This window comes from Saimiri boliviensis, chromosome 12 (genome assembly GCF_048565385.1).
Source record: "Saimiri boliviensis isolate mSaiBol1 chromosome 12, mSaiBol1.pri, whole genome shotgun sequence".
Classification (NCBI taxonomy): domain Eukaryota; kingdom Metazoa; phylum Chordata; class Mammalia; order Primates; family Cebidae; genus Saimiri; species Saimiri boliviensis.
Window position 1 is genome coordinate 107,054,323 of NC_133460.1, and position 27,189 is coordinate 107,081,511.

The following is a 27,189-nucleotide window of genomic DNA, read 5'->3' on the forward strand; positions in this document are numbered from 1 at the left end:
CTAGAGTGACACTCAGACTTCCCCTCAGAGAAAGTCACTCATTCTCTAGGCTGCTGGGAGCGTTGGCAGCTGGTGGCTCTCAGTGCCACTGCTCACCAGGAATTTCCCTCAGTTCAAGATAGTTTTCTAATCTGAGTTCACAGCCCCACCACTGTCAATGACCGATTCACAGAGGCACAGAAAGGTCTGAGCATCGTGCCTCAGTGTGGCATCTCTGAAGGGCAGAGCAGCCCTAGGACACCCTGGGAGAGTGGCTGGGCCCTGCTACTGCAGCTGCTTCATCCTGCACCGCCTGGTCTTGCTTCCCTCCCAAGACACAGAAGCTGATCCTGAGCACACCCCCGAGGAAGCCTCCTGTACACCAGCCTCTGTATCAGAGTCTGTTTCCCAGGAACCTGACCTATGCCAGGTGAGGCCCAAGCATATTAGAAGCAGATTCTAGAATGGAATTTTGGAGCTGGCAGTGAGACTTTCTCACTGGTGGTAACTGGAACATGGATGGCTCCCGACTGGAAACACATTATCTTTTTTTAATCCTCACCACATCCCCGGGACAAGTGGGTGGGGGGTGGTAGCTGCTACCAACCCATTTTAAATTGCGGAGGCCAAGGCTGAAGGTGACCTGGCTCATATAACCCACCAGATAAGTGCGAAGAACTAGAACCAGGCTACTCACTCAGATCTAGGAACTTTTATCACTTTTCTGGAGTCCTTCCTAAAGAAAGAAAATGTAAATAGTAGCACACATATTGATAATGCATACACACTGATATTGGAGATATACCTCAACAGCTCCACTACAAATGATTTTATGATTCATGGTAATATGATTTTACACCATCTAGTGAGTCACAGTATTTGATCATTTTCTTAGTATTACACTTCTGTGCCTGATATGCCTCTGAATCCCTACCATGCTGGCCAGCAGAGAAGGTCCAGTCAGTTCCTGAGAGAGAGATGGCTGAGGGTGTAGCCAGATCAGACTGTTTTTAAGCACTTGCCCTAATTTACTCATTCTAATTAAATGTTTAGGGGTTTTCTTGTTAGGTTAAAAAATAACTTTGCAGTCATTCAACTTAGACTACCTGGACGAACATAGAAGAGAGTCACCACATGGCTGTCTGAGAAAGTATTAATATTTAGGAGATCAACATGGAGATATTGAAAAGAATATGGGTAAGATCTGTTGTGATTTGGAACTGGAAAATCAATCAATGTCCTAAAGGCTTGTTCTGTGAGGGTAGAGAGTCTATCACATCATTGCTCATTCTCTTTAGCATCCTGTAGATGCAATGCCTGTTTAGAAGAAAGGAGAATGCCTTTGGGCGTTCAGGAATAATATGCTGTTTGGATGCATATTAGAACCTGAGACTATGTGTGTTGTTAGATGATGAGAGAAAGTTGTGTTGATCATCTACAGTGATTAGATTCTGTTTTCATGAGTAAAATCAGTGCACACTGGGGTCTTTAATCGTGTTTGTTCAGCCACAGTAGGTGGAAAAGTGTTAACTCAAACTGGCTACTCTTTGAGGACAATGAAATTCGGGCTTTGGTGCTTGATGGTGAAAAGGAAGAAAAATGTTATCACATTAACCAAGAAATGGTATGAAGTCTCCCATTTTATAGTCACGTTTGTCTATCCGAAGCCCTTTCCTGAAATGCTTACAGTGAGAAACGCCGAGGCTCTGCATGAAAGCAGGACGGCATGTGAAGCCGGGAGTCTGCGGCTCTCCTCATGCTTTAGTTTCAGAAATTCTAACTTTTGATGTTTCAAAGAGGAGCATATTTGTATCTAAAAAATAAACACATCTACCTTTGAAGGCTATTTTTCTTAAGTAAAAATAGCCTTTACCTTTCCACCTAATATTTGGTTAAAATGTTTTGTATTTATAAAAAGAGGTGTTGATTTGTAATTTTTTTTTTTTTTTTTCGAGATGAAGTTTTGCTCTTGTTGCCCAGGTTGGTGTCTAATGGCACAATCTTGGCTCAATGTCACCTCCGCCTCCCAGGTTCAAGTGATTATGTGCTTCAGTTTCCCGAGTAGCTGGGATTATAGGCATGTGTCACCACACCTGGCTAATTTTTGTAGTTTTAGTAGAGATAGGGTTTCACCACGTTGGTCAGGCTGTTCTGGAACTCCTGACCTCAGGTAATCCACCCACCTTGGCCTCCTGAAGTGCTGGGATTATAGACATGAACCACCACACCTGGCCTCCTGTAACATTTTTTTATCTTTAGTTCCTAAAATGAGAGCCAACTGACATGGTATTTATTTATTTCCATTGTCCTGTAACGAAACATGCTGCCACAGTGACATGCAGGCCTGTGTGTCATTTTCAGGCCCTTCCTAATTTATTCATAATATATGTAGCCAAGAGGTAGCATTTCCTTTGGCATCCTGGAGAAATGTATCTCACTTAGGGCTGGACCTGTAAGTTAATAGTTCTGCAGCTTCTGATATTTGTAGTCTGCCTGTTGATTTACAAAATGCCTCACTGTGATTGTGGCTACAATCACTACATTCAGAGCTAGAACCATGAATGAAAATAGATGCAGACTGTTGAAAGGTTGGTTTGGAGTTTCTTCCACATGTGCTTCATGCTGAAATCCTGTAGTTGGAAAGAAGATGAAAATCAGGTTTTAAGAAGTAGTAACATTATAAATATTACTTTTATAGTAACTTTTTATAGTTACTATAGTATATAGTAATATGGTAACTTTTATAATATCTCTACATATCCTATGTATCTTTTTCTTGACTCTTTTATTTATTTATTTATTTATTTTATTATTATATTTTAAGTCCTGGGGTACATGTGCAGATCATACAGGTTTGTTACACAGGTATACACTTGCCATGGTGGTGGTTTGCTGCATCCATCGCCCCGTCATCTACATTAGGTATTTCTTCTCATGCGATCCCTCCCCAATCCCCCCATCCCCTGCTATTCTTCCCTTAGCGCCCCCACCCCCCAGGCCCCAGTGTGTGATGGTCCCTTCCCTGTGTCCATGTGTTCTCATTGTTCAACACCCACTTATGAGTCTTATATATGAATTAATGTATAATGCATAATGCCAACACAATATAGAGGAACCATTATCAAATATTTGAATTCATTTATATTTATATTCATATTTAAATAATTTGAAACAAGTTTAAAATTAAATATAAATATAAATGAATTAGTTTCTTTTCTTGATATCACATGAAAAATGTGTAAAACTCAAGCATAATAGTTAAACGGAAATGCAGGTTCACTTATTGATGGTCACTGTTGCCCATTGTTGCCAAAATACATTTTGCCAACAGAAAAAAAAACTTTGTTCATTCATTTGATATAGGAAAAACATATTGATGTTATTTCCATAACAACTTCTCATATTGATGGTATTTCCATAACAACTTCCATTTATACATTTTTTGTTTTGTTTTATTTTGAGATGGAGTTTTGCTTGTTACCCAGGCTGGAGTGCAATGGCGCAATATTGGCTCACCGCAACCTCTGCCTCCTGTGTTCAGGCAATTCTCCTGCCTCAGCCTCCTGAGTAGCTGGGATTACAGGCATGTGCCACCATGCCCAGCTAATTTTTTTTTTTTGTATTTTTAGTAGAGATGAGGTTTCACCATATTGACCAGGATGGTCTTGATCTCTTGACCTCATGATCCAACTGCCTCGGCCTCCCAAAGTGCTGGGATTACAGGCTTGAGCCACCATGGCCGGCCCCATTTATACATTTTTAACTAATTTCAAACCAGTGTCTATAGATACACTCTGTAAGCCATTTAGTGAATGCATTTATAAAATTACTAAATTTAACTTTTGTTGTGTTTTTTTTTTTGCCATAGAAATATTTTGCTACAAACCAGAATCATACTCCTTTATAGTGCTCATAATAATGAATAAATACAGAGATCATAAAGGTACTTTAATGCCATTTACAACTAAGATAACTTCTTATAGTTTTTCTTTCATTATGGCTTATCTTAAGCCATTTAATTGCAAACTATCCTTTAGTATTTACCATCATTCCTTTCATGCATCTGGGTAGATCTCAGGTTTCAAGCCTTTCGAAAGAAGCAGGGCTGCCCTGTGTTATTATAATAGATTCTTTGTTTTTAAAAGAAAAAATAACTTTTGTTTTCAAATAGGCTATTATCTGGAATGCTGGTTCATTTTGTTTTACTCATTTAGGAGTTAAAATACATTGCTTTCCGATTAATTATCTGCTATGGTATCTATAATAAGGAGTTGGGAAACTAAAGGAAACTTGTTTTTAGAGATGAGGACATTACACTTAAAAGCCAAATGAATAATGACAAACTATCAGTGTATCATATGCTTACACTGTACTTGGTATGCATATTATCAACTGATGGCAATAAATATTAATCCTGTATACTTAAAATCAGCCTATTTGCTAAAGCTCCTATTATGTATCTCTAAACTGTACATGCTTAAGAGTTATTGGATTTGAGCAGCATTTTTATGAGCCATGATGTGCTCTTTGATCATGAAATAGCTTTTTTCTTACCTGAATTGCCACTTGCCCTTTGATCCCTTTTCAGACGAATGGGTCCTATGATGGAATCTGTTTTCCACTTATATGAAGAAATATCTCTTTTGCTTCTGGAGATACAACCTTGATTGCAGCGAGACTGGTGGTCACTGCTATCACATATCAAAACTTTACACTGCAGATACACAGAGCCCATACTTCTCAAGAATTTAAAGGCATTAAACTGGAATCTCCCATAGTGTTCAAATAAGGGATACACCTTACATGTCTCATCTTGACTACATCTGAAATGGAATTTATGAACATGTTTAGAAGATACAGACAAATTTAGTCTTTTCCATACTAAAAAGAGATGATACAAAGTTTTCTCTGAACTAAGTTATGAATCCAAAAATCTCTCCAGAAAGACAGTGTCTCTAGTTCATACTACAGTGAGTTAAGACTATAGATCTGATTCCTAGGTGAGATAGCAAGGTACCTTCTACTCTAAAACTCCTGGTCCATATGACTTAATCAGAAAAACAATATTTATATATTGGAAGTCAAACTCATTTCCTTACATGCTTATCATTAATGTATCAGTACAAATAACATAGCTAAAAACCAACAACTTGTAAGGAAAAAATGAATTTTTTTTTCAAATAAGAACTTTATACTTTTTCTCTTAAGAATGCTACATATATTTTATTGACGGTATTATATTTTAAAGATGACACACATGAAATAATCTTCTAGGTTTTTGTTGAAAATAACCAAAATGTACAAAACCCAAAAATACTAATAGAGCTTTTATAACAAAAAATAAATTTGTTTCCACACACAAATATTTTGTAAATACGCTTAAAATTCTAGAAGATAAAAGCTGTGTCTGTATAAATGTTTAAATTTAAATTATTTGTAATTAGTATATAGTAACTATATTTTATAAAATGATTAAAATGAATTTAATGAAATTTCATATATTACTAGGAAAAATGTATATATACACAACACAAAAAATTACTTTATTAAAAATGTTTTTCCACAGAAAGGGATGTCATATATACATCAGTTACATTAATACATACCCACTCTTGATTATGTCATAGGTTGGAGATGCAAAATCAGAGGTAGGAGAGGCTCTACAGGTATCAAGAAACACCATCAAATTTGGATCTGAGGTGTGCAGACCAACTTGAACAAAAAGAGTTTGGTTCAAATCCACATAATATGGTGACTCAAGTATAGTCTTTTCAAATGAATTGGATTCAAAAAGAGCCATGCTTATGTTATATTTGCCCACTGCAACTTGATTTTGTATTACATCATCTTTTGTTATGTACATTATCTCCACAGTAGAATTATGTTCCATTTCACACTTCACAATAATCTGGAGATCTTTCTGACGGGTGATCACTTCAGAAGTTGAGGATGCAGGAGAGGTGATTATATTGGTGTAGGTAATTGACTCATCTTCTACCTGCAGAACGAGAAAGAATTCAATTTTTATATTTTAAGTCTAGTAATATTTTAGAGCATAGATGTGAATAACATTTGCAGGTACAGACATAATTTTCTTAAATCATGAGATAACAGCTTTCCTGTCCAAATATCATAAATGTTAAATGTATTTCATTGAAAAAATATTCTAGGAAAGGAAGAAAGTATGAGATAAGAAATACAGCTTGCATTAGAAAGACCTGAAGATAGAATCAGACAGAAATTTTTTCAGTTACAGTAAAATCAATTTTGAATGCAGATTTCCAGCCTTAAAAAGACACTAAAGCTTACCATATGTTGCCTTCCTTAAGGAGCTCTAAGTTAATGTGGCTAACTGGGCAGTTTCTAAAATACATGTAGACCAAGGGTCTGCAAGAGGGACTGCCTTAACTGCCTTCCCTAGGGGTTCACAGTGTAATAAAGCCTGTGTGTTCATTTTTGGTAAGAAATGATGATTTACTTCTGTCCTTGTCAATTCCTCTGGATTAGCCTCCATTATTTTCAATTAGGTTATTGTTTAATGTCTGAGTGAACATTTTATGGTATGAATCCTGAAGAGACCAAAGGTTGAAAATGTTTGGAATTTTGAATGGAACTTCTAGAAAATGTAGAACAAATCTCAAATTTCCAGTAATATCCTTCATGTTTAAAATAAGGATAATAGTTTGTTTGTTTGTTTTTTTCTGTCTTTAAAAGGAAAAGAAGAAGATCCTAAAAATTCAGCTAGATTTTTACTAAATATGAGGTATAAACATTTTCTGCATGTGTGTTACTGGTAGGCTATTAAGCTCACTGAACATAGAAGTTCAAACTCTCTCTAGTGAGTTTTCAGAGTTCTTTACCTTCTGGGAAAGATAACCATCCTCCAGTTAACCTGAAAATGAATGCAGCAATTTGGCAGCTATGTATGAGTGGATCTGTGCACTTACATGCCTTCACAGGCTTAACATGCGGTTAAGCCACTAAAACTTGTGAGTTGTCTGTTACAGCAGCTAGCAAACATTACCCTGACTGCACTGGCCAACATGCATTCAGCATTTGACAAAACCCAGCTATCAGTATTTCACTTTACCTTTTTAATTGTGCCACATCCATTAAGAGGGAAAGAAAATTCCACAACATTTGATAATTTTGGTCTGCAAGTTGGGTCATTTAGTTGTAAGTTATTCTCATCAGAGTGAAAAGTCTCTAGGAAGAGTTTACTTATAATAACTCTCATCTTGTCAGAAGAGCAAATTAAAGATGCTGTCAGGGGAAAGAATAAAATAAAAATTAAAAAAAGATGGTCATGTTTATGCCAGCTAGGAATGCTGGGTCTCGAAGAGCTATGCATATGAGTAAATATATAAAAAGTCAAAACCATTTTGTCCTAAACGGTAACCAGAATTTTGAGATAGCCAAGCTGTTCACTTTTTACTGTGTTCATTGTGACCTTGCTTAGGAGCTAGAATCTGCAAACCTGATGTTTTTATTGTATCTTTGCAGAAGAAATTAAGGAAAACAGTTTATATTATCTGCAGAAATCCTTTTCAGGTTAATAAAATCATTAATTTCCTCTTGCATAAGCAATGCACAGAAAGGACTGTCAAGCGTAAGATTATGAATATGTCCCCAACTATATGTGACATGCTTGCAACGAGGAATAACCACAAGGCTAAAAATTAACAGTTTCTATGTATGGAAACTTCAGAGAGCTCAAAATAGCTAAGGAACATAAAACGTGACTTACTAGTATTGATGTTTTCTGCATAAATTGAGGTGTAGGAAGCAGAAAAGCCCCGGTAAGAGTTGGCATAATCTGTAGATAACACGACAGTCAGAGAGTTTGATGACGATTCATAGGTGGGAGTCATGTAGCCACAGACTTGTCCAATCAGGCCAGAGTTGGTGGAGGGGCCATCATAGACGGCAATAAAATCAAACTTGCACTGTTTGTCTATTTCTAGTCTAGAGAATGAGGGCTTCTGGTGAAAAAGAGTTTCAAACCAATTCAATTCTATGTTCTAACATCCCAACAATCTTACTCTTAAGTGATTATGGATTTTTTTTTTTTCCTTCAGTGGTATCTCAGGTTTACGATGACACTTCTCGGGATTTGATGGTTCCTGCCAAGGACCTCAGAATTTTCAGGAAAATTGTCAACTTAGTTGAGTGGAATAGTATCACTGTTTTCCTTTGTACATAAATTCTTTGAAAAGTGCCCATATATGGGAATTACATGGGATAATTTCTCCTCCCCAAATCCCCCAGTTGCCAGATGGGGTTACTGCATTTGTTCCATCAGAATTGGGCAACAGTACTTACAAAATATCTTTGAAGTTTAGTTTTATCTTGTAACCTTTCTCCACTTGTATGTGCCACACACAATAAGCAAGTTCAGGATGAGGCTTTGGGTAATTGGGGCTGGTGAAGGATCCTTCCAAGGTATCCAGGTAACCACCACAGTTTGGAATAGCTGAAATGGATGTGAAGTTGGTCAAGAATGTACATCAAAATAGAGACTTCTTTTCATTTCTGTGTTGTGTATTGAGCGTAACATGTCTCTCCAGAGTATGATTCCATCTCTGTCTTTCCCATGGGTCACATCCTTGAGGTTTTCATCCTTCTTTATCATTGAAATTGCTGCCCACTGGTGCAGGGCGGAGAGTGAATCTTTATACTTTTGCCAAACAAATCACATTAAAGTTGTGCTGTAAGATGTGCTGCATCTGGAGAGACCCCCATTACCTGAACTGAGCCATAGGAAATAACGTCACACTCTCCCTTGAAGGCTTTTCCTCACTCTCACCAGCTCAGCTTTCCAGTCTCATCAGCCACTACTACGTGGCCTTCTGTTCTGTCCTCCCTTTCTTCCCATGACTCCTCAGCTGTCAGCTCCAGCAGAGGTGAGTCCTCCTTCCCTGAGTGCCACCCCCACCCACTCTCATCATGCTATTGTGCAAAGCTCAGCTCAGATACAGCCTTCATGAAGCAGCCCTTGGTCTCACCTTTCCTTAGTAAGTACATAAGGAAGCAGCTGGACAGACGAAATGTGGAGAAACAATGCAGAGAGCTCTTTTTGGAGATATAAAGCCCTTTAGACTGGTTGAAGCATAGGGTGCAAGCCGGGCAGAGGCTAGAGGCAAGGCTTGAAAAGGTGGCCTGGGTCCAACTTGGGAAAACCTTGACTGCTGCGCTCTGGAGATTTGCTGGTACCAATAAGTCAGTGTTTTCAGCAGGAGGATGACATGGTCATCACTGGGCCTTGGAAAGAAATCCAGAGCGGACCTCTCCCCTTGAGCCCACTTGCAGATGTTCTTGGCATTCTGCTTTGGGTCACAGTGGAGTGTAGGTGCTGTGAATGCAGAACCCTGTAAGTGTAGCCTCCAACCACCTGACAATCTTAAATTTCAAAGGTAAGACCAAAGATTCCCAGCATGCACTCTCCAGACAATCTTCTTTGTCAGAATCATCTGGGGGCTTGTTAAACATGAAGCTTCAACCACCCCAACCAAGATCTCAGGAATCAGAGAATAGGGAGGTGCGGTCCCTGAAGAGGCATTGCAGAAGATACCAGGATTACTATTAAATGGGCTGGATGTAGAGTCTCTGCTTTGGGCTCTGACACTGTACCCCTCAACATGGAGCCATCTGATCAGCCCCTTGTCTCTGCCTTATCTGGGAGCTGGTTAGAGAGGCAAGATCATGTGCTCCGTTCAGAACCAGTAAATCACAGTATCTGCGATGGGCCCAGAATCTGTGATTTAACATGTTCTCCAGATGATTCTTATGCACATAAGTTAGAGAACTACTGCTGTCCCACATAGAGAAGACTCTGAGGGAATATACTCAGGACTGAATATTACACGAGGAGAGTGTGTAACCTATGCTTGCAGGAGACGTGGATGAAGGTTGTGTAAATGAGGACTTACAGGTGTTAGGAGAGAAGAAGTAGTAGAAGACAAAAACAGTTCTTTGAATTCTTGCTGAGTCAGTAACTATTTGAAACGTCATTGTATTGGATGATGATTCAAATACAGGAACATAGTTATTTTTACTGCAGACTTGCCCCAGCAGAGGCCCATTGCTGGAGGTTCCGTCAAAGACTTTAATGCTTTCACTTTCACAGCTTCCATCCGGATCAAGCCTGTGGACAAAACACAACTGTGGCTGGAGAAGTGCCTCAAGCAAAGGGGGGTTGCAGAGCAGAGTCAATTGCTCACCTAGGCATGCCAATTTACAAAGTGGTGGCACATCTGTTTTCATGTAAACCTCTCCAAGACCAATCACCAACCCCACCATCCTCAGCATCAAACCGCAAACCGCCAACCTGAATGGGCTCAGGGAAGCGAACTGCTTTGCCCATGTCTTTTATCAAGAGAAATCTGGGTTCTCCTTCTACTTTAGTCACTTATCTGCTATATAACTTTACAGAAGTGATTTAACCTTTCTTGCTTCAGTTTCTTCATCTGTAAAATGGGGATATCACAGCCTACTTCTCATTATTGTGTGAGGTTTATAATATTCTGAACATGAAGCAACTGCCACAGGCCTGGCACACAGGTGTGCAATAGACGTTAAACATTAATTTCTCCCCTCCCTTGCTCTTCCCACACTTTCTCTTCCCCTCTTTCCTTACACAGCAAGAATAGCACATATGTTTCTCAGCAAACTTTCCAGGAAATTTGAGGCCTCTTTTGCTTCTTTGAAGCATAAAGTCAAGTCCAGCTTCAGTGGTACAGGGCTGTGGTTCTCAAAAGTGTGGTACTCGGACCAGCTGCATTGACGTCACCTGGATATTTGTTAGCTATGCAGTCTCAGGTCCCACACACTCCATCTGAGAAAGATAATAGACACTCTGGTGGTGGGACCCAGCAGCTGTGCTTTAACAAGCCTGCCACATGCTTCTGATGTATGATCAAGTATAAGAACCACTGGGACAGGTGTAAGATTCGGGGCTCAGGAGCAAGGCTGCTTGGATTCAGTTCCTATCCCACTTTTATTATTTTTTAGTCTTGGACCTGGTAAGTGACTTTTCTTGGCTTTCTTATCTGTAGAATGGGGATTAGATTGCATCTGCCCAGAAGGTTGTTGAGAGGATTAGCTAGAGGCAGATCTCAGGAAACACTGAGCAACACTGCAGGGCAGACAGGTTCTCAGCTTGGCTTCACCCTGGGGTCACCTGTGCACTTATAAAAAGCATTTATAAACATATACTTATTTCAAAATAAAAACTATAAAATAAAAAATATTGATGCCTAGAATCTACCCCCAGAGATTATAATTGAATTATATAGTGTACACTACAGCCTGGGAGTCTGGATGTGTGAACGCTCCCCCGCTGATTCAAATGCATAGCAAAATTCGGAAACAGAGTTTAGTATTTTAGGGTCAAGAAACTGGAACTAGACCAGCTAGCTTCTAACTCTGGTCATACTACTCACTATCTGTGTGACCTCAGACAAGTTCTCAACCTTGCTGTGTTTGTAGTACTATTATAGTGCTGCCCTCAAAGGACCTCTGTGAGCCAGTGCCAGGCACAGAGCCATCATCAGTGACTATCAGCCATCATCCTCATCACCATCATCATCATGATGGCTGTCAGTGTCACTACCACCTCTAGCAGCAGCCGAATTATTTCTACAGAGAGTCCCCCTACCCACCCCAATGTGGTCAGTGTTCATTACCCCCTTATTAGGAAACTAAAGCTTCTACTTACTGGACATAGGAAAAGATAATTCTGATTCTTTTGTTTTCTGGTTTTTCTATTGTCCAGGTGCAGTTCTCACTGGGGTTGAGTTGCAGGATCATGGCTTTGTGGGTCTCTGTCAGATTGGCACCCCCCAGACTGACTCTGCAGCTTGAATTTCCTGTTAGAGACCACAAATGGCATTGAGGAAAGCCAACAACAGCCTCTTTCCCCTCCCTGAGAGATTAGGAAGCTGCCTCCCACATGTAATATACATACAAGCAGGCAGCTAATTGTGGATAGCACTTAGCTTACTCCAAAGGAAGTCACAAGCAGTTGATTTCTCCATCTTGAACCCTTAAGAAGTATTTGTAACTTCTCTACATATGGTCCATAAAAGAGAATATATTAGGACATGGAGTAGGATAATTTGTATTTTTAATAGGTTTTCATATGTATGCATATATATATATATATATATATATATAGAGAGAGAGAGAGAGAGAGAGAGAGAGAGAGAGAGAGAGTCTCACTCTGTTACCTATACTGGATTGCGATGGCACAGTCATAGCTTACTGCAGCCTGAAACTCTTGGGCTCAAGTGATCCTCCCACCTCAGCCTCCAGAGTAGCTGGGACTATAGTCATGTACCACCACACCTGGCTAAAATATGTTTAAAAATTTCTTAGCATTGGGATCTCACTATGTTTTTCAGGGTGGTCTCAAACTCCCGGCCTCAAGCAATGCTTCCATGTTAGCCTCCCAGAGGGCTTAGATTGTAGGCTTGAGCCGCTGTGCTGGGCTTGAGATGGTTTCTTTTGGGGGTGAAGAATATGTTCTGGAATTAGATAGTTCTAATGTTTGCACAATTTTGCGTATATACTAACAAACACTAAATTGTGTACTTTAAAATGGTGGATTTTATGGTATGTGAATCATATGTTAATAAACCTTAAAAAAGAGGAAAAAGGAAAAAAAGAGAAAAGGGGAAGAGGAAAAATCACTGGATCCTGTTAGCAGTGAAATTACCCAGTAAGGGGCTGGTCGTGGTGGCTCACACTTGTAATCTCAGCACTTTGGGAGGCCAAAGTGGGTGGATCACTTGAGCTCAGGAATTCGAGACTAGCCTGGGCAATGTAGTGAAACCCCATCTATAAAATATTTTTAATTATTTGATAAATTCTTATATTTTTATGTGCATTGTCAGATGGGCCCAAATAAAATTAGTACTAATTCAAAATCCCACCAAGATTCTGACTAATCATCAAAAACTCCACCTACATAGGAACAAAGCTTTATTTTTATTTATACTCCCATAACCCCATCCACCCAGAAACAATCATCATTGAAACCTTGGTGTAAACACTTCTACACCTGTTCCTTTTCTCTTCTATTTCTACATGTTTAAAATGCTCGAATGTATATATTTCAAACATAAGAACCATCATATTGTAGAAACTTCAGATCTTTTTTTCTCTCTTAATGTAGACTATGGACACACTACTGACCAGAGTTATTTTAATTTGCAAAAAAGAGTGTTCCATTATATGGATTTACCATAACAATGAAAATTTGTGTCACTGTTTACAATTATGTAAGTGCACATATTTATACCTATATCTTTGGACATTTTTATGTTTATTTACAAAATATAAGCTGTTAGCAGTGAAATTACTCAGTAAAATTCTATACACTTTTGATATTTTTATGGATGTTGTCAGATGAGCCCAAAATTAGAACTAATTTAAAATTGCCCCCCAAGAGTATTAGAGTACATTTTTCTCTGAACTGAGGCCAACAGACATAAACACTTTAAAAATTATGAAAGAGGCCTCTTAAGAGATCTTCTCTGTTTTAGTGAATAAATCTGGTTGTTTTCTTACCTTCAGCCTCTGCCAATGTCAACTCCACCAAACAAGAGAGAATTAAGAGGGTCAAAGGCATGAGCCTCCTTACAAGCTCCATCTTGGTGAGGGGCTTGTCAGCCTTAAGGACTGGCAGCTTTTATAGGCTCTGTGTTACATCAGCTTTCTGGACACCTCCAGGGAAATGTCAGTTCCAGCCACACAAGGGGTAGATTTGTATGAGAAGAGAGCAGCTGTGCAACTAGTTTCTTATCAGCAGTCCCCACAGTGAGGGCTCTCTCTCCCCAACTCCTTCCTGGAAAGGTTGCCCCCAGTAGAGGCTCTTTGTGGGGATCTCTAGCGGCTGGTTCCCAGCAGGCACTGCGTCATTTTCCCTGAAACTGACGGGGAGCTGTGCCTTTCTTCTATGCCTGTACATCACAAACAGGTGGCCTCATTGACATCTGAAGTCTTCAGGGCTCTGCTTTGAGAAGGGAACCTATGGGAGAACAATGAGCCAGTGGGGCAAGGCAGGGGGTGCAGCACCTGGGCAAAATTTGGGTCCAGCTGGCACATTCAGATGCCCTGCCTGGTGGCTGACCCTGTCAGGGAGGGGAAGAGGGTAGAGGTTAAAGACAAAAGAGTGCAGATCCAGATTTCCCTATAGGGATTTCTAGCCAGTTATGTCTGGAGAGGCTGAAGCAAGTGAATTAGTCACTCTGGTATGGTGTTTTGCAGCCAAGAGAAAGAAATCCCAGTGTCCACAGTGAGACTGGGAGGAGCAGGTGGTGGTGGGTGGCAGCTGCCCTCTTTTCATTGATTCATTTGTTCATTCACTCAATCAGTAAAATATTACTTATTGGTCTAGGGCCTAAGCAATATAGAATTGAAAGTGAGAGACAGTCTTGCCCTCATGAAACTTGGATTCTAAGTGGAGAGTTAGACAACAAAAATAAATGAAGAATTCAAACAGTGACAGGAGCTATGGCTACAATAAACAGGATGACTGCATAGATGGTGGTTGCTTGGGGTGAGGAGTATCTGACAGTGAGAAGGAGGGCATGTTGAGAGATGAAATCTGAACAAAGGCAGAAAGATAAGAGGGAGGCATTCATGTGTGATCCTGGCTTAGGGGCTTGCATCTTAGGCCTAAGAGAGGCCAAGTGCAAAGGCCCTGAGGCAGGGACTAGATGGGCACACCTACAATAGTACGGAAGAAAGAACAGCCTGGCTGGATGTGAGTGGGAGGAGCCAGCTGGGAGGGGAGGTTGGAGAGGAGCAGGTGAAGGTCAGATAGGGAAGGACTCGCAGGGCAAATGAGGAGCCTGGGTTTGACTCTCTAAGTTCAGGTGGAACATTTTGAGTGAGTAATGCCAGGACTGGCTACTTTTTGAAGAACCTTCGTGCAGCTCTGTGGCGTTCTGACGCCGATGTAGGCTGTGTCTCTAGGGTGAAACCCTCCGGCTACCGTCAGCCCCTCTGTTGTTCTGACTGTGCTGCAGCCCAGGACACCTCCCTAGAGAGAGTGCAGTCCTATGCTGTGACTCAGGAGATCCATTCCTTTTTGGGCCCACACCTGATGCTGCAGGGGAAAGGCAGCACCTGAGATGCTGGAATGTGATGCTCTGGAGGAGCCTTGACCCTCCCCAAGGCTCTGCTCCATTCCTGTCTGCCTGGACTGGCTGTGAATGAGGTGGGACTGGGTGTCCTGGGATGAGTTAGCAGGGCACAGGTGTTTGAGGTGGGGCACCCTTCTGGTTACTAAGTGTTTGCAGCTGTGTCCATGAATCTCACCCCCACCCTGGGCTTTCCCTCTGATCCCTCTTCCTCTCCCATGGCTGGGATCTTCAATATCCCTGATCCCTCTTCACTGTGTGTGAGAGTTTCATGACCACACTCTGTCAGTGACCCTGGTAAAGGACCCAGGCTTCCAGGTCCAGTCAGGAGAGAAGCCACCTTCAGGCCTCTGGTAACTTCTTGGGAACCATGGGGTGTTGTGGGGTCACCCTGCCTCATCTCACTGCTTCTTCCCTGTCACCTGTGCAAGTCTCCCACTTCACATCAAGGACGCAGAGGCTCAGAGGAGTCAAGGGACTTTCCCTGGTAAAGGCTGAGTTGGGATGGGAACCGAGTCCATAGGGCTCTAAAGCCCATGTGTGGTGTTCTGCCCTCCTGCAAATGGGAGCATCCTGAAGACCCTTGTCCCACCTGCCTCCCTCATGGCCCCTGCAATACCTGCACCAGGTGTAGCTGCCCATGCAGAGAGGCCCTGGCACAGGCCTCTTGGGTCCAGGCACTGGGCCATCCAGTGGGTGGGTTAGGAGGGGATCTGCACGTGTTCCATCTGCTCAGAGCTTGCTGGTGACAGAAATTCAAAGGCGGGGGATGGAGACAGTGTCCAGAAACTTGAGGGGGACAGGTGACCTCCAGCTGAAGGCTGCCCTGACTTGGCCTCTTCCCAAGTATGTGAGGGCTCGAGGCTCAGCCTCCAGGAGGTGGTTGGCCTCTACCCACATCTGCAGCTCCTCCACCCACATCGGGCCTATTTCTGTGCCTACATGTATGTCACAGGTGTTTCCTTCATTTGCGACTTCTGTTTCCTTTTTACCCCGTTTTAGTAGGTTACCACCTGTTACTACCTAATAATTCTTTACATTCAGTATACACGTGATGGTCACAAGCAAGGGTTTAGCTCCTGAGGAGTGCACATGGTGGTTACAGATGGGGAATCATGCTTAGAAAGGGGTTCCAGGAGGCTCAGGGGAAGGAGCGGAACAGAAGTCAGTCGAGAGTAGAAGTGGGGAGGGGTGCTTCCTGCTGCCTCTTGTGGTCAGGGAGTCTAGGCTTTGGCCTTGGGCTGGTGGTTCCTGTTACAGTTGAAGATGTTGATGGCTGGATCAAGACACATCACTGTCACCATGATCCACAAAGGAGCCACCTGCTCTGAAGATCTGGGGGTTGCAGCAGGAGGAATCTGGTTTTCAAAATGTCCTTTTGAGGCCACTGAGCCCAGGCCTATCTTACACAGGTCAGACAACTTTAACACAGGGAGGTCCCGCCTGGCTCCTCTCACTGTCTTGCACAAATGGACAGGACAACAGGACAGGTGTCAGGACAACATGACACCATTTTCTGCGGTGGATGCCAACCCACCCAAGCCCTCAGGACAGCTAAATGAGCAACTCCAGCTGGACAAGATCACCTGGGGCTGAAACTGGACATGTCCTAAGATCAGTGTGCATTTTCCTCCTAGGGTGGGAGATGTGCTGGACACTTCTTTTCTACTCTAACTCTCTTTCTTCTATTGCAGTGCTATGAGCTAGTTCCCCCACATTCCAAATTGAGTAATAAATATATTTAAACAAAAGACGTTTATAATTAACCATAGAAAATACCAGAGGCAAAGAGGATTCTTTTTAATATTGTACATTGATTCAAAAGTATATAAAACAACGCTGTAAATTATACAGTATCACATTAAAAACCCTAGAACTTGAATAACAAAATATTCTATTAAGAAAGAAATACTGCTCATGAAGATTTTTGGGCCCACCTTTCCCAGGTCAGAGGCCCTCATTTATGTCACAACAGCAAGGTGGCAGGGAATCAAAATCGGCATACATTCTACATCCTTCACAGCACTGCCGGGCGGGACAAGACTCCGTGGCCATGGTTTTGGCCTGGCTGTTCTTGGCGTACAACAGCTTGTCTGGGTTGTGACCAGATTCCTTTGCAGCTCTTGAGAAAAGACACACACAAAGCACAGGCTTAGAATTTTTTCTTCTCAGTCCCTTTGTTAGAACTGTTGGGGATATCTGGGAAGTTTAGTGCTGAAGCCAATTAAACATGAACACCAGTCCTAAATTAAAGCTCTCACCCCTGTCCCAAGTTCCTCTCAAATTTTTTCCTATCCTATGATTGCTATAAATGTAAACTGAGGTTACAAAAGTAAGGGTGAGTGAATTTGCAAGCGAAGTCACCCAGCTGGTCACTGCAGGCCCTCAAGATGTAGAAATGATGAGAAGGTGCTGCATTCAGCTGTGCCCAGGGCTCCCGGATGTGCCATTGTGAACTCCTTTGAATGGGGACACAATTGCATCTGACAACTAATCTCTACTGTACTTAAAGGGTCTTCTCCCCAGACTGCAATCTTCTCTTATCTGACCTACCCTCCCTTGTCCGCTGTATCCCAGGTTTTTCACACAATGCCGCTGTCCCTGAGATCTAGAGGCCCAGTTATTTTCCCCAAGGCCACCAGAAACAAATGGAGAGCTCCCAACACAGGCAAGAAGAAATCAATCCAGCCTGTCCTCCACGTGAGCACAAGGCAGAGCTCATTCACACAGCCTCCCCTACAGAATCTTCAGCCTACAGTGCCCAGGGCAGAGGGAGGGTTGGCCAAGGTACTGAACTAAACACCAGAGGGTAAACTTAGTGAGGTCCTGTGACAGCCAAGCAGCACTGACACTCACAGCTCCAAGCTGAGAACATTCTACAAAACGCAGCCAGGAAGGAAAACAAATAAGATTCTACACTCAGCTGCCTTTTTGCCTTTTCAAAGCTGCCCGTTCTTCTTGACCTCACCTAGGAATATGGCTGCAGTAGCAAGGAATGACCTTGCTCCAACAGGGAGCCCAGGTATCCCATTGAGGGAGTATTATTCCCTTTTCCCCAGGTGACTCACTTTAGTGCGTTGCCTATTTTGAAGTAAAGACAGAGCACAACAACTATCAGCAGGAGCAAGGCCATCAGGATACCACCAGCAATGACAAGCATAAGTATTGTACGGAGGTCAAAAGACGTTGATGTACCTAGGCAGAGAAGTGCAAGCGAAGCAGTGAGCCCATGTGGCCTCCCCACACCCCCACACCCCCACCCACCCCACCCACCCCCTGGCCACGCGCCAACACAACCACTAAGCAATGTTCAGTGGAGGAAGAAGGAACCCCAAACACAGATGTTTGTGTGTGTAAAACACCAATGTCTTCTCAGGGTGGCCTAGGATCCTAAGCTGGCCCAGAGATGGCGGGACGGGGGGGGGGGGGGGGGGGGGCGGGGGGGCCAGGAAGCCCATTTGTCAATGAAAAGGAATTGAAATGCAAAGTCCAGAGAAAAGGATATCAGAAAGACAGACCCTGGGAAGAATCTTTCCCTTTCACAGGGAAAGACTGTGATAGGCAACGGGAAATAAAAAGCAAGCCTGCACTGGAGTTGATGGCATCACTCCCCAACACCCGGGCCTCCTGAGCTATGCTCACTTTCAGAGTCAGAAATGACCCTTTACTGGATATCGGGCTCAAAGATCTTCTGTGGGAATGTTACTGTCCAACAATACTGAGACTATGCAAATCCATTTAGTAAACGATGCACGTTTTAGGAAAAGGACTTTACAATTCTTCCTCTGACCACTGACATTTTTCCTCCTAAATCTTAAATTCTCACAAGAAATCCAATTTGGGATAATTAATTAGTTTAACTTTCTGAAACTGGAAAAAAGTGAGCCAGGGGAGAACAAACAATCTGACTGCCAAAGCATACTTACCACCTCCTAACACTTCATGGCTGGATGAAAGCCAACAGTAAAAAAAACATACAGTCAAAGTAAACTTCAGGGAACAGGACATCTTATCAGGAATTTCTCAAACCTTTAACTTGAGAAAGAAAATTCTAATGATTAACATTCAAAGTGGAAGAGCTTGCTTTTAGAAACAGTCTTCCACCAGAGCTAGCAGAATGGATACCCATAATCTAGCTCCAACTTCTGTGCCAGTCAGGACATAGGCTGTGTGACATCAATCCTCTGGACATCAGCTCTCTTTCATGGAGTTCTGAATTCCATTCCATTTCCAGGTATATGTTAGCACAAATGGAAGTAGATATGCCTAAATACTCTCTTAGGCTATGTAATACTCAATCTCCCCTTTTCAAGTTTTGTTTCTCTCAGAGAAAAGTTTTAGTTAAGAATCTGATTCCCAGTGATGCCATGTTATATTATTTTAAACGTCCAGTTTTCAAAAAAGCCTATAAGACAAAAAAGTCTATAAAAAGAGTATGGCCCATAAAGGAGTGGGAGAGCAATAAATAAAAACTTTTCTGGAAGAAGCCCAGACATTGACCCTATTAGAAAATACTTTTAAAGTCTTTAAATTTGTTTAAAGGAATCCATGTCCAAAAACTAAATATGAGAATAATAGAAAATAATTTCATCACAGAAAATATAAAGATAAAAATTATTAAAAAGAACCCAAAAGAAATTATGGCATTGGAAAGTATAATAACTGAAATGAAAAATTCACTATAAGGGCTTAATAGCAGATTTGAACTGACAGAAGAAAAGAATTGGTGGGACCCCAAGATGGCGGCACCCAGCGAAGTGGCCGCAGTAGTCCCTGGCGAAGGCGATGGCGGAGGCGGCGGCTTTGGCTCCTGGCTGGACGGACGGTTGGAGGCACTGGGAGTGGACCGAGCCGTTTACGGAGCCTACATCTTGGGTGTCCTGCAAGAGGAGGAGGAAGAAGAGAAGCTGGACGCTCTGCAGGGGATCCTCTCTGCTTTCCTGGAAGAAGATTCCCTCCTTAATATCTGCAAGGAGATTGTGGAACGATGGTCAGAAACTCAAAATGTTGTCACCAAAGTGAAAAAAGAAGATGAAGTACAGGCCATCGCCACCCTAATTGAAAAGCAGGCACAAATTGTGGTAAAGCCAAGGATGGTGTCAGAAGAGGAGAAGCAGAGAAAAGCTGCCCTCCTGGCCCAGTATGCTGATGTGACAGATGAAGAGGATGAAGCAGATGAGAAGGATGATTCAGGAGCTACCACAATGAACATTGGTTCTGACAAATTTCTGTTCCGAAACACCAATGTGGAAGATGTCCTTAATGCCCGAAAACTGGAGCGAGACTCGCTTCGGGATGAGTCCCAAAGGAAGAAGGAACAGGACAAACTGCAGAGGGAGAGAGATAAACTAGCCAAGCAGGAGCGCAAGGAAAAAGAAAAGAAAAGGACACAGAGAGGGGAGCGAAAGCGATAACCTTGGCTTACTCTGTTCTTTCCCCCCATGAACTTGATCAAAGGGAGAACTGGCTGTATATTTAAGAGAATTGAGAGTGCATTGCAAAGTAGTTTCCCAAGGCATTTCCCTTATTGTTTACATGGTCAAAAGGAAAATCACAATCACTTCTAAGTACAAAATTTGCTATGTTTTGGTGGTGTGGGAAATCAGATTATAGTTGATGACTGTACCAAAGATCTGGAATAGGGGCCACCTTTATATTTTAATACTTAAGTCCTGTGCTCCTTTTGGCCACTTTAAAAAGGCTTCCCTCACTTTGGATAAATAGCAGGAGGATTCAGAAAGGTAACAGTTTTCATCCAGGAGCAGAAACATCATCAATCCCTCCCTGAGATGAAATGTGGGCATGCACATTGCTTTGGAGGCAGTATTCAGCTGTAAATGTAGTATTGTTTTATGGCTGAAATAGAGAGCTAATGAAGAGCCCTATCTGGATCCAGATTTTATGTTAACATGGCAGTAAAGCTAGGAAAATGGGAAGAAATGATTTGGGGGATGTTCTAGACCTTTTTTTTTTTTTTTTTTTTTTTAAAGTTTCAGCCTATGGGAGGAAAAGAGGTATCTTTTAAAATAGAGATAGTTACATATTTTTCCTCATCTAGGCTGTGATATTTTAAGAATGTGTCACCATTGGGTACAAGGATATCATTGTTGGCTAGATTCATTTTTTATAATCATGTATCCCCTCTTGAGTCTTAGTAGGGATTTTAATACTGATTTTTCCCTAAGACATGAGTATTAAGAAATGTTAATTCCTGGTTTAGAGAAACTGGAGAAATCCCCCTTTTAAGGAAGAAACACTGGAAATCTCTGGTAACACCACGATATTTAAGAGTATACATATTAGATACTCAACACATTTATTGAATGAATGAGTGAATGGAAAAACTGGGAAAGTCAAAAGTTGAGTAGAAGCTCTCCATTTCTACTTTTGTCACAAACCACATTAAATTGTAAATAAGTCCCTTCCCTACTTGACTTCAGGCAGCAGACTGTCTAGAAGCCTAAGGACATCAATTTCTCTGACAAAGTAGATATATCATACCAGAGGTTGGCAAACTACTGCCCACAGGCCAAGTTTGGCCCAGTCTGTTTTTGTATGGTGCAAACTAAAAATGATTTTTACATTTTTAAAGAGTTATAAAAGAAAAAATAAGTGGTCTGCAAAACCTAAAATATTTACTACCTGGCCTGGCCCATTGGAGGAAATGTTTGCCGACCTCTGTTTTATACCATTAACTATGAGATTAACAAAAACTTTTACCTTTGTGCAGAAGGTTAAAAAAAAAAAAAGCATGGTTAAGGAAAAGGGGATGTGTTACCTCTTCATATACTCCTATAACCGTGGCATTGCAAAAAATGAAAATAACCACCTTTAAAAAAAAATAAACCTTATTTAAATTGCAAAAAAAAAAAAAAAAAAAAGAATTGGTGAACTTGAAGAAAGTTGAGATTATCCAAACTGCAATATAGAAAGAAAAAAAAAGAGTAAAAAATGAACACAAAATTTCTGGTTTCTGCACCAACATGTGAAGAGCTTGGGAGTAGTTATTCCCATCCTCACAACAAGTAAAAAAGCTGAATACACTGCCTGAATAAAAGCTGAATCAGCAACTCTTACATCAACCCGAAAACTGAAGTCACAGGGCAAAGAACCAGCCCCAAAACTAAAGAGAGAGGTGAATACAGAGAATACCAGCTTGGGAGCAGAGGCCACTGCCAAAGCCAGCAACTGGTAAGAACAATTAAATGGTAACGGGTATCTTCCTGGATGGTGAATATGGACTAGCATGTTTTAAAACTCCTGAGGGCCCAATTTTGTTTTGTTTTGTTGTGTGGGGGCACACTTTCATGAGTCATATCTCCTGAAGTTCCCCAGGCTCTTACAATGAAGACTACAGGAAAACCCCTTATGTTTTAGTCTCCACTGACACTGCAGTGAAGGTAGCCTCATTACCACTGTGAGGTAAGAAAAGTCAGGAAATTTCCCCAGGCCTCCTCTGGTGCCAACCCAGCAGTTAGGTGGTGAGACATTGATCACCACCTGGTAAGAACAATTAAATGGTAACTGGTCTGTCCTGCAGACCCTGACTCAATGACGGATGAATAAATGCACTCTCACAACTGGTTCAGTGATCCAAGTGGGCTAGGGAATGGTAGTTGGCTGCTTTCCGAGGGTGACTGCTGCCAACAGACCAAGACCCCCTGTCCTTCCACAAATTTATTCAGTAAAAATTTTATAACAGAGGTTCTAAGTTAACATGCTTGTGGATAATTAACATGGTTAAAAGAGTGATTTTAAGAATGATAAAAGCTTTAGGTTCCAGGGCCCAGAGTAAACCTCCTTAATGGGTAATTCCCCTTTGATCTCCCCGTGAGAGGATCATCCATCACAAAGTTTACGTGAGTCAACCGTTAGAATAGAAACAAAGGGATGTGGGGTAAACAGATTTAAACTGGGAAAGTCTCTTTTCATCCCTATCTTTTTCCTAACATAATGGACCAGCCGCTTTCTGCCTGCCCCAATAAAATCTTTAAGCCTTCCAAAAGGTTTGAGACTATAATCTATAACTTTCCCTAATATTTTGCCAGCCACCCCAAGTGAATCCCAACAAGGTGGAAAGTTGCCCCATTACCACTGGGTCAGAGAGGAAATCCAGACTCCCCAAGGTGTCTCCACTAATACCACAGGGGTCAGGTTATCACCCAGAGTTGAGTCTCACCTCTCTGTCAGCCTTCTCTGACACCACCCTGGTGGAGGGGTGCTTTGGGACACTTCTTTACAGCTTGGAAAGGGTCGACATCTAGGCTCTCTACTCAGCCTTCACTGGTGGAGTTGGGATAGGGCTATAGTTTTTTCTACTTTGTTTGCCTAGAATGCAGAAGCTATTATCTAAAAGTTTTCTGTCTCATTGAGCTGCCCATTTCCTGATCTTTTGGCCAGAAAAAATAGTCTCTTATTGGGGCTCTTTTGTCTGAACCCATTGGTGTTTCCAAGTTACTCGCTTCTTCAGCTCCAAGTTTAGAAATCTGAGACAAAAAACAAAACTTAGGGAAGTCACTACCGTGTTATGACTTGGATCCCAAGGTCCCTAGCTAGCCTTCCTTCTTCTCTCCACCTATTCAAGTCTTATGTTTCGTATATAATGTCCACAGATTTTAGTTGTACTTCAGAAGAATAAGAAAAAGTATCTTTTCCCGTAAGTGGAAGTCCCCTATACAGGAAAATTTTAAATCAATCCTCTGCTTACAAGCCACAACCTCTGCACCAACCCTACACTTGCCCAATCCTGAAAAGGCAGTTACATGCCTCCTTAAATTTTGTACCCTGGGTCCTTTGCATGTGTTATCCAGTCCATATCTCAATGTAACATCTTTCCTGCCTCATCTCCCTCTGCATTACCTCACACTCCATGCATTTTGATGCCTCAGAGCCTGGCTAGATGGCCCTCCCTGTTCCTCCTCTCCTCTATCTGCTGAAATACCAATCTTGCAAGACTTCAATAAAATGCCATGTCCTCTATAAAACCTTACTGATTTCTACCTCTCTTCCTCCAGTGTTCATTATTCCTCTCCCTACGTATCCATGCCCTTTGTTTGTACCTATATGGAAATTTGAATTGTTGGCTAAGTGTAGTGGCTCATATCAGTAATGCCAGCACTTCACAAGGGTGAGACAAATGGATTGGCTTGAGCCCAGGAATTTGAAACCAGCCTTGGTAATATGGTGAGACCCTATTTCTACAAAAAAAACCTTAAAAATAAAAATGAAAATAAGTTACCCAGGTGTGGTAGCGGATGTCTGTGGTCCCTACTTGGGTTCAGAGGGATATAACCCTAAATAAGTTTGGTCATCATTAAGGAGCTAGGCCCTGTGGACCATCCCACGGAAGTCATCTCTTGGTTTTCCTCTATTTCTGTGGTGCTTGACTGCTGTTTGACAGTCTGTTGTCTTGTGCATTGAACGTTTGCTTTTTCAAGGTATTTGTGAACTCCATGGGAGCAGGAGCTCTGCAACCTTAGGTATCAGAAGACCTAGAACCCTTTAGGTGCTGGCATATGTTATGATCAATGACCAAAATTTGAATTTTGTCAATCTGGTATTCACTTTCTCTGACGAAGCTTCAAAATTTAGACAGTGCAGTAACTCAGACACAGCAGTAAAACCCTGACAAATATTATTTCATTCATTAAAGAATGCATACTTTCTACATTGCTTATAAACCACCAACATTTAACAACTTCCAATATGTTTTAGTAATATCTTTCTGAGTTGCAATGAAGATAACCAGGAGGCAATAACTAAAACCTCTGTTTGAAAGATGAGGAAACTGAAGCTCAGAGAGTAGAAGTGACTCCCTTGGGTCACACAGCAAGTCACCAGCAGCAAAGAAACAAGGACCTGGTTCTACAGCCCTTTCCTGCATCTCCTGATTCTCAAGTCCAATGCTCTTCCACCCTCAACCTTCCTGAACCCTCTGAAATGATGTGTTGTTCCCCATTCCTTTTGGCTCTCAACTGAAAGATCTGATAAGAAATCCAGTTGCATTTCATTTAAGGAAGGGGCTGATTTTTATGTTAATGTTTTCATTCTAAGCAATATCTCACTGATGATTCACATGTGGTGACAACTCAAGGGTAGTGAAAGGGTTGTGTGTTCCAGATGGTAAAAGGTAGGCAGCAACTGTGCTCGAATCAGTGAGTTAAACTTTGCAATGCAATTCCTGTTACAGGGGCTGGCCTTATCTCTATGGAAATTCTCTGTTATTCATATCCACAAGGACTTTCGCCTAATCAGTTATTTGAAACTGCCCATCTTGTGACTGACATCTGAGTCAAATGGTCGCAAACACCCTGATGCCTGCTAAATTGCATCTCTGGTGACAGAAGCATCCTGGATCCAAAACCACATAAGCCTGTGAGGCCCCTACTTGGCCCAGTTCCCATCTCTGTGCCTCCTCCACAGCTCCTTCTACTCTGCTCCTGGAAATCTCACCTTTGCCTTCAGACTCTTGGTGCCAATCAGGACCTTGCTATGGCCCTGGCAACTGTCATGAGAAGAGCTGGGTTTTGCCCCAGAGAAAGGATCTCCTTAACTGAATCCTTTATTCTCAGAGGAATAAAGATTGTGGTATACAACACGCAATCAGATTTTATGAACTGCCAACATTTGAAGACAGTTTCTGAGTCTTTGTAAAATCCAAATGGCACATTTTACTAATGTGTCCCAGAACCAGATTACACCCCTCTTCCCATCTCCCAAATTCCCATCCAATCTTTCCCTCACCCAACTTTATGGCTGTAAAGTCAGTTTTAAAAGAACCAAAGAGAAAAAATTTGCAAACTTAGTAATGGATTACCATGTTCTACCTTATCAGTACCTGTCTAGGTAGGTGATCCATGCAGACCCCCCAGAGGTGCCGGCATGACGAGGAAGGTCACAGTCTGCCACACACTGGGCTCTGGGAATTGCCCTCTAACTCACAGGCTTAACTTCCACAAAATGTGACAGAGCTGAGCCTGTCAAACCAATCTCTCATTTTTTTGGAGGCATTCTTCTCCATACTCACGTGAGCCAAGAGAAGTAAGTTCTTTATCTTATTTCACCTGCATAAATAAAATGGCTCCTCTGCTCCAGGAAGGCAAAGAAACATTTCAAAAAGAGCTCCTACTTCATCATGTGTTGGACACCCCCTTGTCAGGCATCCTCCAGGATCTTCTAAGTGCAGCTTCCCATCTCACTATTTCTAAGGCAACTGGAGAGGAGAATAGAGACCAGTTCAAGAATTCTCTAGCTCAGGAAAAGGGAGCTCATTCAGCTGTCAGTTTCTTCAGTCTACAGCGCCTCAGACAGAGGAAGAGCTCAGCTAACATGCTGAGCTAAATAACCAATGTTAAACTCAATTATTTAAAGTGACAAGGCAGCACTGACACACACAGCCACCAAGCTGAGAACATTCTGTTTATGAGCTCACAGCCCAAAGCCAGAAGGAAGAAAAAGCCAAGACTGTACACAAACATGCCTTCGCGTTTCAACCTCTCCTGCTGCTCCTGACCTGAACCATATGTGGCTGCCACAGCAAGGAATGCCCCTGCTGAAGCAGAGTGTCCAGGTATCCCATTTGAAGGGATATGCCTCATTAAGTGACTCACATGTTTGTGAGTGACCCACAACTTTGCCGTGGCACATTAGAAGGAGACACAATCAGCATGAGCATCGACCAGGAAGAGACCAAGACCAACTATAATCTCTGTCCCAAGACCAGCAGTCTCAGGCTTATATGGATAGACACCCAACTTGTGGTGGCTTACTTTGTGAAAAGCCAAATATCTTCTATGAGGAGCTAAGTAGCCAGTGGCAATTATGTTCTCTATGAAACAAACAGGCAATCTCTCCTGCTGTTCTGGACCTGAACACTATGTGGTTGCCACATCAAGGAAAAAACCTGCTGAAGCAGGGAGTGTCAGCATGGTGAGTCAGCAGTGCCTGCCTTCAAGGGGCCAGCCTTAGGGGAGGTCCATAAAGCCCTGATTCTGCAGCTCAATCCCAATGAGAACGGCCTTTGACACTGGAAAGACCAGAGAGCAAAAGCATCTGAACATCTTTC

The 27,189-nt window shown here is 42.0% G+C and overlaps 3 protein-coding genes across 3 annotated transcripts; 1 reads left to right on the forward strand and 2 right to left on the reverse strand.

Annotated features, from left to right (window-relative positions):
* Positions 1-2,229: 2,229 nt before the first annotated feature.
* On the reverse strand, positions 2,230-14,008 carry CUZD1 (CUB and zona pellucida like domains 1). Its single transcript, XM_010332109.2, has 9 exons — positions 13,549-14,008; positions 11,696-11,846; positions 9,909-10,123; positions 8,302-8,452; positions 7,727-7,944; positions 7,070-7,242; positions 5,586-5,977; positions 4,534-4,802; positions 2,230-2,609 (listed from the first exon to the last, which is right to left on the reverse strand). The coding sequence occupies exons 1-9, from the start codon at positions 13,628-13,630 to the stop codon at positions 2,437-2,439; spliced, it is 1,824 nt and encodes a 607-aa protein (XP_010330411.1). The 5' UTR covers positions 13,631-14,008; the 3' UTR covers positions 2,230-2,436.
* A 2,914-nt stretch (positions 14,009-16,922) lies between these two features.
* FAM24B (family with sequence similarity 24 member B) lies at positions 16,923-18,355 on the reverse strand. Its single transcript, XM_010332093.3, has 2 exons — positions 18,194-18,355; positions 16,923-17,247 (listed from the first exon to the last, which is right to left on the reverse strand). The coding sequence occupies exons 1-2, from the start codon at positions 18,283-18,285 to the stop codon at positions 17,073-17,075; spliced, it is 267 nt and encodes an 88-aa protein (XP_010330395.1). The 5' UTR covers positions 18,286-18,355; the 3' UTR covers positions 16,923-17,072.
* Positions 18,356-19,855: 1,500 nt separating this feature from the next.
* Positions 19,856-20,647, forward strand: LOC101029723 (coiled-coil domain-containing protein 43). The gene has a single exon (XM_010332088.3). It carries the CDS (start codon positions 19,865-19,867, stop codon positions 20,537-20,539), a length of 675 nt encoding a protein of 224 aa, XP_010330390.1. The 5' UTR covers positions 19,856-19,864; the 3' UTR covers positions 20,540-20,647.
* The last annotated feature ends 6,542 nt before the right edge of the window (positions 20,648-27,189 follow it).